This window comes from Gadus macrocephalus, chromosome 10, assembly GCF_031168955.1.
Source record: "Gadus macrocephalus chromosome 10, ASM3116895v1".
NCBI classification, from domain to species: domain Eukaryota; kingdom Metazoa; phylum Chordata; class Actinopteri; order Gadiformes; family Gadidae; genus Gadus; species Gadus macrocephalus.
In genome coordinates, this window is record NC_082391.1 from 6,181,496 (window position 1) to 6,195,550 (window position 14,055).

Here is a 14,055-nt window from a genome sequence, read left to right on the forward strand (position 1 = left end):
AAAACACTGCCACCTAGTGTCGGATTTATGCACTGCTTTATTTTTCTTTCTTTTTTTCATGCTTTGCGTTTGAGTGAGTCAGTCAGGACGTTATGGGAGATAGAGGGGAGGGCATGCAGCAAAGGACCACGGGGCAGGAATCGAACCCAGGACTGGTCAGGAGTGAGCCTTAATGGTACATACTCTACAAGGTGAGCCTTAGGGCGCCCCAGGCAGTGCCTTCTGGCCATACTTAACACAAAGGGATGAGTTTCCTATATGCCCGTCAAGCTTGTTTTACCGGTTGGTTCGCTTCAAGTTCAAAGCGTAAATATTTCTGAAAGTACAACACTGACAGATATCGTACATAGTGTCGGCATCTCTTTACTCTTTCAACTGACTACATATAGTGCATAACAAGGCCTGTTTGCATTCAGTGCTCTTTGTACGAGAAACACTTACACAACAAGAACAACACTTAACTAGTCAACATATACAATGTAAAACGTATCTTTTCAATATATCTGAAGAAACACCAAACTGTTTATTTATTAACCAAACCACCACCAGGTGTCAGTGGATCACATTTCTCTCCTCGTCGGCGTGTCTTCCTGTGAAGTTCATCAAAAAAATACGTCATTTTTTAAAGTGGAATGGTAAAGATATAGAGCACAGCCTTTGGCTCATGGCCTGGGGTTATGATATGTTCCTTTACCTGCGGTACCGGGTAACACCTGGCCTTCGGAACAAACTTCCATGAGGTCACCCTCACCTGTGTCTCCCGGAGGGCCTGTGAGAGCCCATGGGTGTCACGCACCTGGAGGACAGACGTTGGTTTGTTGGTTCATCTCAACCAAAGATAAGATGATGAATGTTCATGTATGTGAAACCTATTGACGTTAAATCTATATGGACACTAGGGGAACAATTAAAAGCAATGTCGGCTGATAAATGAAGATAATACGAACATAAGGCTTATACATGAGGCTTGACCTACCCTCATGTTACTGAGGCAGGCAGCCCTGAAATCCAGGTTACTGCTGCTGCTCACGATGCTGAGAGCAGAGCTGGAAATCACTTCAAATGCTGAGCAGATCTTTTCACTGGCCTGGCATGACAAAGAGCATCCAAAAACACACAATATCTGAACTGTACATTACACAATGCATTTTACATAGCCTACATACACAGTACAGCATTATCACCAGTATGAGGGTATTAGTCGATACATCAGTGGCTAGTGTTTGTATCCGAGATGGCCTGCCTTAAGTGACCTTGGTTACCATGAAAGGCGCTACACAAGTCCAAGCTATTATTATTATTATTGCCTTGCTTCTCTGTCTGTGAGCGTTCAGAATGCTCTTGATCTCCCTCTGCAGCGCGGCCGTCACTGCCTGCCTGTTGTTGGTCAGTATCGCCTCCAGGTGGTGCTCCAACAGCTCTTCTGTAGCTGGAGGAAACGCTCACATACTTAAAGGAGAAATCCGGTGTGAAATGGATCTGGGGTACGTTTAGTATGATAACGAGTTGGAATGTTATGATAACGAGACGCATTCTTAAGTTGGCTGTTTTTAGCCGATTCTACCAAAACGCTATAACTTGGAACGATAGGGGCATGTCTCATGTTAAAAACTAAATCGCTATTTTAAACATGCCCCTATCGTTCCAAGTTATATAGCGTTTTGGTAGAATCGGCTAAAAACAGCCAACTTAAGAATGCTTCTATATGCGCTTTTTTGCTCCCAAACAAACATTCCAACTCGTTATCATACTAAACATATTCGAGATCCATTTTACACCAGATTTCTCCTTTAAGGCTTATGCGTATTTCTATAGAGTGGCTAAAACAGGCGAGGCAACCATTTAGTTTAAATTCCAGCTTCCAGTGCTGCACTAGTTATACGGATGGTATACAGCTGTGTTAATGGTGACACTATAAAACAATGGGACTCCGAGTGTATAGCACATCTATTTAGAACTATGGATCCTACATCCTACATGTTCAAACTCGCACACAACGTTTAACTGATCACTGTCTTGATTGTTTGTTTTGTCTTGTTTTTGTTTTATTTATTTATTTATTTTCTTACTTATTATTATTATTTTTCCACAATGTCTTGTTTTTAAACGATTTATGATAACTTTATGCTCTGTAAGGTGACCTTGGGTGTCTTGAAAGGCGCCCTTTAAATTAAATGTATTATTATTATTACATTGAGAGAGGATCATCAGGGAGGAGGGGCTGAGACGGTGGTGAGAGAGGCAGCTGGCCCTCACCTATAACATCATAGAGCTCGGAGGTAAACGGGTCCATGTGGTGCAGGAAGAGGAGCAGTGTGAGGCTCTGCTCCACTGAGGCCAGGCTACACCCTCCCTCTGGACCGGTCTCAGCCTCCACTGGCAGGGTGGCCCCCCCTCTCGGCTGGAGGTCTGCAGGGGATATACTGTAGACTAGGGATGCACCGATATGACAATTTTTGCCGATACCGATATCCGATATTAATTTTGCTGTTATGGCCGATAACCGATATTTACCAATATCGATATGTTTTTTAAAAAGGTTTATGAGATGATACATTTTCAGAATTTTCTTTATTTTCAGAACGTATTTAATTTCCAAATAACAAGGTTACAGGGCTACCAATAAAACATAAGTAACCAACCTTTACCAACCAACCTATGCTCTAGGGTTTATAGCATATAAACGCGTTGTCTGATTAGTTTAATAAATATTTCACAATTTACCAGCTCTCGTTTTGAAGAATAACACCGCACCATTAGTTTCAATGGGAATCGCGATGGTCTATACTTTCAACATAAAGTGTACATATTTATAATTCGAAATTCGTCCCAGCCTTTATACCACCGATACTATAGGGTCTTTAGCATATAACCACGTTTTCTGATTACGGTTTAATGTAACAGTAAACTGACAACATCACTAATTAACACCGCAACCACAGAGATAACCATGGCAACCGGTCAAACAAATTTTATTTTCACTATCATTCTGCGCGCGCATCCGCTGTGTTGATAAACAAATAATCCCCCTATACACATGGCCAAATCCCCCTCCCCCTCAACCTCCTTTACCCTCTCCCTACACACAAACAGCAACTAGAGGATATCGGTTGTGGACATCGGCCCAATTTTATGTTAAAAAATGACGAACATCGGCCGATACCGATACATCGTGCATCCCTACGTGTAGACATTAACCTCTCAGATTAAAGAGAAATCAAAACACAAGCAACAACTGGCTCTTTTGCTAAATTAACCTTGCGTTGTAAAAATAGTTTTTCCACTCCTTTTAAAGATGAACTGAACTGAAATAATCAACATCGATAACGTGTTAGTTATGACCATTATAAAAAAAATGACACAAAAAAAGTATTAAAAAAATCAATCTATAGCTTTTTTTTAGCAACAAAAGAAAAAGCGTCTTTTAGCATTAGAGCGCCGATAACGTCACTGGCTTGGTAGGACTAGGTCGTTGCTGCAGACACGCAAACGTCTTCTACACTTCTACACGTCTTCTACACACACGGCGGAAAATAGTGATTTTAATATGGCTGGTTACGCATTTCAGCCTGTAAGGGACATGCCTGTAGTGTCCGACTGCCACCCGGTGGAGAGGGATCAATTTCAGGCTCCAGCTCCACCTTCGGATCGTGTGGGTGTGACTGTTGTGTGTGTAGGTGGTGCCGGAGCATGGACACTGCCATTGAATCGGTCTGCTGGCGAGAAGTCCCGGTCAACCTTGACCATCTAATGGTGGGATTAGGTTGCATAAACATGCATTGGACATTTCGGATGCTGTGCGGCGAGAGAGAGGTTTTGGAAGTGGCCATGCTCTCACTAAGGGACGTCCGAGCGGAGACACTGGAGCGCTCCATAAATAGAAACCAAGTAACAAGGCGAAAACGATCTTTCCTCCTCCGTTTTCCTTTGATGCGTTCTGATCTGTGCTATCGTCTGAGTAATAGTTTAATACACTTTATGGTCGAGTGCTAGCTTGTGGAGATTGACGTGACAGGGGCTATCGGAGGGTTATTCAGTTTTAAGGCTGCCAGAAATGTATTAAGGGCTGGTTTCCTATTCAAAGGTAGCCTGTGGAAATATATGATTACCCCAGCTGCCTTGTATATAATTCATTACTGCAGACAGGGGCAATGCAATAAGATGATCCTCCTGTAGACCTGGTTGTTTGCTTTTCCGTAGCCATTTCAGCGAGCCTCAGAGCCTGACTCATTACCTGCTATGGCTGCTCGAGCCAGAGAGTAGGAGTAGGTTACCATGCCAGTGACGTAGCTGATTGTTGAAATCCAACATGGCGGCGCCCTGTAACACTTTCACCGTACAATTTAATCCCTTTTAGCAAGTTCAGCCTTTTTTTGTTATTGTACCAATGAAAAGGCAGACAATACATCTGTTATATCAACTAAACTTCAAATTTCAGTTCAGTTCATCTCTAAGACTTGCTTGGCGTTACTACAACCATGTGTGGTTTTACCCGTCCTAAGAACAAAGCAAAATTGAGAGTTGTTTTTGCTATTTATAATGGTTGTTTGTTATTGACTATTCTATATGGAATCGATTGAGAAATCAAAAGAATAAATGAATGAAATTCATGAATGCAAGAATAAGATATTTAGTATTGTCATTGCCATAGACAGTAGGTTATGCTTGTGGAACACAATAAATCACTACCTAATGTCTTTGCAAATAACTGAGCAAATGGTTTGTAAGGTATTGCCGCATATCTGTTGTATCTTGTCTGTTAGATGCTCCTTGTTACCAGTGGGGTCATTCCAGCGGAGGATGCCATCGATGCCCAGCTCCTCACAGTTCAGATGCACCGACAGCTGCTGGAGGAAGTCTGTGGGGCTGGCTACGGGCACGTTACTGGGACCGTACACCTCCACCTGCCCACACACACAGTCAAGAAACAACCTGGTGCATGCTTGTGTGTTCACATGTCTACATGTGTTTATGTGTGTGTGCCGCCGTCATCTGACAGGTATAACAGGGCAAAGGATATTTGTATGTGTGTGAGGCAGGTTGCCAGGTTGGGGTATTGTAGCACACAGGGGGCTAACAGGGCCACCGGCTGGAGACTGAGCTCCCCGTAGAGGCCTCTCTCCATGGCTGCAGGTGGGATGCTGAGAGACACTCGCTCCCCGGGAACAGGATGTCCTCCGTGACACCAAGGCCTCTCCCCCACGCTCACCCCAGGCCTTACAGAGGGGACGATACACATTCAGCTCTGTGTGTTCTAGTGGGAGGCACAATTTGCTTATCGACCCTCCAGTGTTAACTGTTACTCTATCTGGCTAAATAGAAAGTCTATGTAAAGATATGTTTCTAGATTTAACTTTGATTTGGTTTAGGTTTAACATCTCTTCCTGATTAACTACATTATTTTCTAATATTCAAACGCATTTGATCAGTAAACTAGCTGTTATTATGCCAAAACAGACACATCCACCAAACATTATACACTGACCAATATATATTATAATTGAAGTCTCCCGCTTCAAATGCCATGACTGCACTGATAAATAACACAACAAAATTGCTAAGCACCAAACAAATCAGAAGACTGACAGCCACAGGGGACCTGAAGTAAATGAGTAAATGATAAACAACATAAACCATCTGTTTTGTACAGTAGCAGTACAGTGACTGACTTGGAGGAGGTGACATCCAAGAATGTTGACCACTGATCTTTCAGTGTTAATTTGCACTGTATCTTCCCACTGTGTAATATAACCAAGAAATACAACAGTTTAGATTTTAACATAGTACTGACACATTGTGTACGACACATTCATTAAATAGAACATTTTCATGCAGATCCTAATGAATAGTATACTGCTGTCCTACCTGAAAATTCTCTGGAGCCTCTTTTGATACGACTTACAGCTAAAGTGTATTTTCACCTGTGTAAGACATGGAAAGTCAAATAACTGGTGACTGATGAGCTGGATACATTGTATATTTTGCTGCTATTACAGTGTTTTGCTGTAATACAGTTACATTTTGTTTTCTATTGTGCCTGTGCACTTTATCTCTTTCACCGTTGGATAGTGAGAAACATCTTTTTCATTACTTTGTATGTCTGGTTCATGTGAAGTAATGTACAATAGAGCAGACTTTGACTCTGACTTTGAGATGCTGCGTTGACATCAGAGAAAGGTCTGTTCATACCCGTGCATTGGTCAGGCTGAGCTTGTGTAGGAATGCCTCTATGTGAAAAGGCCACTCCTGCCGATCAAACTGTTTCGCCACTTTCACCTGCATGGCTCAAAAAGACGAGCAGCCATAAAAGATATTTAACCATGTTAATATGGTCAGTTCTGAGGCTATAACCAAGAATGTAGTGGACAGAAAATGAAGAGAACTTCTGAGATTAGTTAGAGGTCAGTTACTAAGATAGAGATCATAACAATTTATTATTTAAAGGAGTGATATCATGCCACCAGGTGTGAGTGTGATCAGCCATACAAGCTTTTTGAAAAGATGACTTTTCCTGTGTTTTAGTGACATCCCAAGTGGGTGTGTCCACCTAGAAAGATGTATGATGGATAGAACAGCAACATTTGCTACGGCCCACTGGGTAGGCTGGTAGAATTATCTATCTGGCACACAGCTAGGTGGACACGGCCAATTGGATGTCACCTAAACACAGGAAAAGACTGTACTTGTAACGGCTGAACAGACTCACACCTGGGGGTATAACACCACCCCTTTAAGAGAGATCCATTATAGTATTTTAAACATGGGGACCTGAAAGGAGATAAGGAGATGGATGGGGCCGTGCATGTGAGTGAAGCCACAGAGCTCTTCTTGGTCCGGCTCTGGACCTTGGTCTTCAGAAGGAAACAGCTTCTGGATAAGATCTGTGAAGCCTAATAAAACCAAAAGGTCAAAATGGTGTAGTGTTCCAGGAACTATATCCACACTATACATGTGGGAGTGTGTGTGTGTCTGTGGTGTGTGGACCCACCAGGTTTGAGATTACCCGTAGCGAACCCTTCGCACCACGGACCAGCAGCTGCTATGGACCCGAACACCAGATCAGTTCCCATCGGAGCACCAGAAACATCTGCCAACCATTTAGAAACTGTGAGCTGGGAATGGTTTGATGTTAGACTGGGTAGCCCTGCCCATTCTGCCGGCGATTTGAGTTCGCCCTGCACAAGGAGAAGAGCAATACATTTCATTCTGCTTCCGATACGTTTTTGCGGGAGCCAATCACCAAGCTGGCTTTTCCCCTTCACGCGCTATTGGCTTGTTTAACACAATGATGACAGGGAAGCGTGCAATCTACGATTGAGCTTGGTCTGGCAATAGCCAGACCAATGTACAAATGTTTTATGTCCTATTAGATTAGAAAAACTTTATTTATCCCAAAATGGGCAATTTCGTTCAGTTTCCCGTCTCGCATAATAAATTACTTAATACATAAAATAAATAACAATAGGAGGTAGACAAAAACATATATCATAGGCAGTCCATCACACACATTTAACCCCCCCCCCCCCACACACACACACACCTCATACATTATGTAAACCTAATCATGGCACTGGATGTATATGTTCTATAATAATTCATATTTCCCTGCTGGCTTACCAAGCAAAGGCCTGCAATGGTCGACTCCGTACGATTCTTTGCTGTTCCAGAGCACGACCATCAGTCCTCCCTCTCCAGACTTCAACCCCTTACATCCTCTTTGCCTTCTTAAAAGCATAATCAACCGCATAACCTGAAATGTAAAAACGTAAAACAAAATCTTATATCCATAACAGTCCCTTAAGGTATAGCTCATAGCTCATAGGAGTTAGCCAGGTGACGTTAGCGTTAAGTTGACGTCCCATGTTCGACAGGTGTCCCTTCAAATACCACTTTTAAATCTCTAAACAATGAAAATGCGAATTGTCTTCAATTTGTTTTCGTAAATGTTTCAAGATGTGTGGGAATAACTTATATTACACGTTGAATCTCATTCAGTATCCTCATTGCTGCTCTATCGTCTCCAAAAGGCCACCCCATTTTGGTCACGTGTTTGCATTTCGCGCCTCTAGCAGCTCTTTACGCACAGCCAGGCATGCATGCGCAGGCCTGCACGCAAAGGACCTCTTTACTTTACCAACTTCTGAATCTATTGTCATTGCACAAAGTGCAACGAAATATATAAAACTTGCCTTAACAGTAAGTTTTAAATAAATAAAAAAGCATTACTCTGCAAAAAAAGTTTGAACAGACTTGTTGAACATAACATAACATGGTTTAAGTGTGATTCGCTAAATGGTGGTCCTTTGCGTCTCAGATATTATTATGCTGACAGACCCATATATGGACATAATTTGTATTGCTTCATATTCTTGATGATGCCAATAAGAACTGAAGATACACTGCATGAGGCATTTAATTATATATTGCCCTTGATGCAAAGCATTGCATCTATACCGTCCCAGCTGGGTTTATAATTAGCCAGCCGTCACATCTGCCCTTAACTTTGAGTTATTGGAGCTCGTTTTGGATGCCATTTAGATGCCATCTGATACTCCAAAACACATTTTCGTATGCAGTGACATGTCATACTACGTACGAGTTTTACAATAAATATATTATGATTTAAACTGAGTTACCTGTTACACTTCAAATATTGGAACTGTCATAATTTAAACAAGAGATCTAGGAAATTGGTTAAAAGGTTATTTGACTTGTGTGATCGATTCATTGATTGAAAGTCTTTACACATGTTCAAAGGTAAGCATACAAATTTACATAAGGACAAAAAGATAACATCACATAAGGATAATGCCAATAGACTTATTTATATTGTTGTCCTTTGGTAGTGTAATGTAAATAGGTGTGTGTAAGTGTCGGTTAAAGGTAAATGTACATGACAGCGAGGGTACAAAGTAAAACATGACATTCCAATCACACTTTCACAATTCATCTCAACATCATATCAATATAAAAGCTTAAATGATCGTATGCCAGTTGTAGAGATATCTTCAGTACCAGATGTCCATTGTAGATGTAATTGAAATAATGGAAATTCACAGTACACATATTTTTATTGAATCCATAGTCAAATGAACCAAAAAATGCATACATTTTACAGGAAATAAATAGTGAGCAAATAAATGAATATTCTGCTTATAAATGTATATTATTCACTGTAGATGTAAATTTTAATCAAGTGGGATCATTTCCCCTCTTTCTCGGACCACTCCTTGTATCCACCGGTATAGTTGCGTGCACTGCAAGAGACAAACACACTGCGTTCAAACCAAATGACAGCATGATTATTACGTATTCCCTTTTTAAGTCTGAGCTAAGGGTTGGACAGAAATACATCACAGACTATATGAATGCAAGCATAGCATACGCATCAAAGAGGCAGTGACTATACACGCAAAAAATAACATCCTTAATGGCTCAGGGCTGCTTGTTTGATCGTAGTCGGTATGCACATGTACACACTAACATTCAAAAGTTTGGGGTCACTTCGAAATGTCCATATTTTTTTAGAGAAAAGCACTGTTTGGTTGACCCCAAACTTCGGTAGTCTACATGTAGCAGGTCTGTACCTCTGGAAGCCCAGGGCGATGGCCTTGTCTGTGGCCAGCTGCCCCCTGCGGCCCATCTGGCAGTGGAACACCAGCTCGGGGGCGTCGAGGGAGGGCTTCGCCACCCCGTATGTAGCCTGGAATTCTGCCGCGTCCAGCGCAAAGGCAGTCTCCACAGTATCCACTACGGAGACAAGGAGGAAAAGAAGGATGGATAGGTAGGGAGGGAGGGAAGGGAAATGATGAGGTTATATGAGAGGTCCAAAAAACGGTTACAGGCCTTTGCTTTCAGTCTGGGTTCTGGGGTAATTACAACAAATGATGCTCTGTAATTAATGCAAGATACACTAACAGGTTTCCCAATTGTAATTGTTTCCACATATGTAATATTACATGTTACATATTAATGTTTACTTAATGCAATATGTGATATTACATTGTAATATCTACATGTCATCTCACCAGGTACGTGGAGGGACCCGGGGATGCAGCCCTTGTCAATTTCTTCTTTAGTACGCACGTCGACAATGAAGAGATTCTGGCTCTTCTCCAGCAGAGCTTTGAGATCAGTGTAGGAGATTTGGTTTCCGTCTGTAAATGGAGAGGGCAAACAATACTTAGGTACTGAGGTAAGTACACTGTTTGGGCCAACCTGAGCTGAGATTTGAGATTCATCACTGCAGGGACTTAGTACTGGTCGTCGCCATGGTAGAAACGCACCATCGCCATATCAAAATAATGATTAATGATTGATTAATTATCACAAAAGCTGCCCTCTATGCTCAAAGTTCCTCGACAGGTGCGCTGCAAGAGCATCGCGGACCTTGAGCGAATCCAGTTGAGGACACTCAATACTTCTTAAGACATGGATTACTCTCACTGTTGTTATTGTGGAGTACCGGTAGTTTAATGTACATTAATGGCCTACACAAAATTAAAGACATCTTTAAAACAGTGCCAATGGGACTATTATGTGGAATGGTTGACCACAGTCACCAGATCCGAAAGGAGCTCACAATTCCCATACTTCAGTTCTCACCAGAAAGGATCACGCCGATGGTTATTAATAATTAATTACTGAGTAATTTAATTATAGTACAGGAGGGAATATTTTATGCCGAGTCACCATTATGTCAGCTTTTTGAAGTAGGCTATCCTACAGCTTTCCTTCTTACAATGAACATTTCCCATCACGTTTACATTTCATAGGGAAAAAACACTAAAGTATCGTTTCTAGATTTAATTCTGAATTGATTTAGGTTTAACATCTCTTCCTGATGAGCTACATTATTTTCAGACGCTTTTGATCAATTGTATAGCGCTGACTATGCCGAAGCGGACGCATCCGTGAATCATGAAGTAAATGAATGCTTCAAAATAAAGCATTTAAGCATTAAACACTGATATATAAACTCCACGTTACCTGTATTCGCCATTACGACAGGTGAGCAGTACAGCGATGGGTAGTAAACAGTTTCGATAACTTCCCCGAATGCTTTATTGTGGTGACAAGTAATAGGTCGAGACACGATAGAGAGGCGGGATCTACGTACCACTTGAAAAATACATGCCCAATCAAGACAGAGCCTCCGCCTTAATAGCCGGCAAAAATAATTTTCAAAGTAAGAGACACTGGCCAAGCGAAGTACTTTTGTCACTGTCTATGCATGTACGTGCACCAGGTTGCAAAATGCATCCACGTTACAAAGGAACAGAGACTTTTGATAACAAATTAATGCATTTATTCATAAGATTGGTCAATACATTGTAAAAATGTAAAAATATTTACAATACGATGATTTGTGTCCTATATTAAGCCAGAGGATTTGCCAGCAAATCAACCTGCAGTTTCACACATCAATCACTGTTTGTGCAGTGTAGTATTACGCCATAACGTCCTCCAATTTCAATTGTGCTGGCACTAGGCCTACTATATTAACAGTACCATGATTGTAAGATTCTTATCTAACCATTATCCCCTGACACAGTTCCTAAAGAGCTAGGAGTCATTCAGCTTGGGTCCCTCTTCAGTCTTTTGCTCATCTGTCCTCTCCATTCCTCTTCCTGCCCGGCCTGTTTCTATGTCTCACAGACCCCTCCCTCTGCGCTGTAGGAGGGGTTCCCCAGTCCCTCGGCTCTGGCCTCGGTTGTATTTCGTCGGGCTCTGCGTCTCCGGTGGAGGGCGATCGCCGTGACGACCAGCAGTAGGAGGACAGCAACCCCGCCCCCTATGAGCCCGACCATCCCAGAGCCGCTGAGCCTGGGGGGGGGCTGGTACTGCCTGCAGGACAACCCTGACGCTGCGCTGTGCCCCGCCCTGTTCACCGCCTCCACGCACACCTCGGCCCGCGCCTCCAGGACCCCCACCTGCCCCCGCCGCCCCCGGGCCGGGAACTCCAAGGCCGCGCCTCTGTTGCCATCGACGACCACTCTGTACCCGGTCACGACGGAGTATGGGGCGCACCAGCGTACCACCACTCCGCCGTCACTTCTATCCCCGCTGCCGGGGGGCAGCAGACCCTGGAGCGGGGGGGGGCGGGGGGGCTGGGAGGCCCCGCTGAGGCCCGGGCAGAGGCACCCGCTCTGGGCTGAGAGGTCGGAGCAGGGTGCCTGGTCCTCCTGGCAGGGGTCGTACTGGCACAGCTCGTGGGGAACGTTAGTCGCCCTGATGGGGGGAGCCGCGCTGGGGGGATGGCTTAGGCCGTCGGGGTAGTCAATGTCATAGTCGTCCGGGGCAGTCACGAACTGGAAACCAGTGCGGGTGATGGGGGAGGGGGTGGAGGAAGCGTGGGCGAGCCGTAGGGAGGGGTCAAGAGTCAGGAAGAGCTGGAGCACGGCCAGGCTCTTGTACAGCAACACCATCAGTACCGTCATCTCTGCAAATAGAATCAACAGGAATCATGATAAAGATTCATATTTTTAAGCTTGTTCATGGTGAGATGCCTAAATCCGAAAAAAAAAAAATGGAGTTGTATTGGCCACACCCTCAGAAAACCTGCCACAAACATAACCCCTGACAAGCCCTGAAATTGAACTCCCAAGAAAAAATGGAAAAGAAGTCTTCCCAGGAACAGCTGGAGAAGAAGTGTAGAGGCAGAAATGTCAGAGAGTGGGCTCAACTGGGGAGTCCTTGAGCGAAAAGGCATAAACAGAGTGAAATGGAGGATATCCGTCAGTGGCCTATGCACTCAAGAGGAGCATGGGCTTAACAAGAAGATGATAAAATGCATTAGCGAGATTCGATTTTTTGCTGCTAGAACCGTGAGGGTATATATGTAACACCTGGCCGATGTCACATCGATGAAAGTCTTAACTGAGAGCATGTAGTGAAAGAGTTGAAAAGCTGTCATCAAAACAAAAAGTTTAACTATAGTTGGCTTTTTCTATAGCAGGTATATCAATGGTCATCCCTGGTCACACATACGCACACTGCTCTGGTCGCACTTTGAACCCATTGAAACCGGTCTTTGATGCTGAGCAGTGAGCAGTCTGAGCAGTCTGCTCTGAACTGGCGGCAGGCCAGTAAGGTTCTGTGGGAAGGGAACCCAAGCTAAATTTAACCCCCTGCCTTTTAAGGAAGGATATAACGTTAACTGTTATATCTCCATATGACTACATCATGTTAGAAAATACACATTAGAAGAACCTTGTGGTTTTCGGAGTTTGTTAAGGAGCACATGACACACACAATATACCAAACCAATTCAAGAGCTTGTCTTCACAATTGTTATTATAACCATAGTAACACCATTCCTTAAGGCAAACAGGCTTAATTGCTAGTATCGGTTTACCGTACCTGTTGAAGAATCAATGGGAGCTCTTAAGGTCTTATTATCTTCTCTTGTTCTCCAGCTTTATATACTGTCTGGCCATACGCACGCTTACTCACTCTCGTCTTTTCATCATCCACTTCCTTTAGCTCCCCTCAAACACTCTCCTCCTTCACAACACCCCCTCACTTCTCTCTCTCTCTCTGCCTCCCTGCTGCGTACTTATAATTCTAATGGCTTGCATGTGTGGGTGAGACGGTGGTGGTGGTGGTGGTGGTGTGGGGGCATTTACTATTTGCCCTTCTGCTGCATAGCATACTAATTTCCTTAGTGGGCAGGCTTATTCTTGTTGTGTGTGTGCCTGCGTTTGTGTGTGTGTGTATATGTGTGTGGGTGTGTGTGTGTGTGTGCGTGTGTGTGTGTGTGTGTGTGCGCTTGTGTGTGTGTGTGTGTGTGTGTGTGTGTGTGTGTGTGTGTGTGTGTGTGTGTGTGTGTGTGTGTGTGTGTGTGTGTGTGTGTGTGCGTGTGTGTCTGTTCTCAGGAATAAAGAATGTATGCCTTTTGTTTATCGCAGGCCCCTCCATCCCCCATGACCCCCATTGGGTCTGGAATGAGGGGAAGAGGCAGAACAGTACTGTCCCATCCCTTCTGCTCACACAAACAAGTCGCTACTCGTTCAACAGAACCCACTCATAGGCTGAGAGGGATAAAACCGAGGC

The 14,055-nt window shown here is 43.5% G+C and overlaps 3 protein-coding genes across 3 annotated transcripts; all 3 read right to left on the minus strand.

Annotated features, from left to right (window-relative positions):
* Positions 1 to 175: 175 nt before the first annotated feature.
* Positions 176 to 8,286, minus strand: zgc:195212 (DUF4554 domain-containing protein). Its single transcript, XM_060063755.1, is given in 14 exon segments — positions 176 to 590; positions 695 to 796; positions 977 to 1,087; positions 1,254 to 1,429; positions 2,257 to 2,409; positions 4,778 to 4,979; positions 4,982 to 5,216; positions 5,670 to 5,738; positions 5,866 to 5,921; positions 6,190 to 6,276; positions 6,769 to 6,890; positions 6,989 to 7,087; positions 7,618 to 7,750; positions 7,978 to 8,286. Coding segments are annotated over 13 exon segments (1,503 nt in total). The 5' UTR covers positions 7,679 to 7,750; positions 7,978 to 8,286; the 3' UTR covers positions 176 to 560.
* Positions 8,287 to 9,052: 766 nt separating this feature from the next.
* On the minus strand, positions 9,053 to 11,135 carry LOC132465589 (thiosulfate:glutathione sulfurtransferase-like). Its single transcript, XM_060062287.1, has 4 exons — positions 10,990 to 11,135; positions 10,029 to 10,157; positions 9,588 to 9,750; positions 9,053 to 9,257 (listed from the first exon to the last, which is right to left on the minus strand). Exons 1-4 carry the CDS (start codon positions 11,000 to 11,002, stop codon positions 9,203 to 9,205), a joined length of 360 nt encoding a protein of 119 aa, XP_059918270.1. The 5' UTR covers positions 11,003 to 11,135; the 3' UTR covers positions 9,053 to 9,202.
* A 150-nt stretch (positions 11,136 to 11,285) lies between these two features.
* si:ch1073-303k11.2 (LRRN4 C-terminal-like protein) lies at positions 11,286 to 13,569 on the minus strand. Its single transcript, XM_060062288.1, has 2 exons — positions 13,363 to 13,569; positions 11,286 to 12,442 (listed from the first exon to the last, which is right to left on the minus strand). Exon 2 carries the CDS (start codon positions 12,438 to 12,440, stop codon positions 11,646 to 11,648), a length of 795 nt encoding a protein of 264 aa, XP_059918271.1. The 5' UTR covers positions 12,441 to 12,442; positions 13,363 to 13,569; the 3' UTR covers positions 11,286 to 11,645.
* Positions 13,570 to 14,055: the final 486 nt, after the last annotated feature.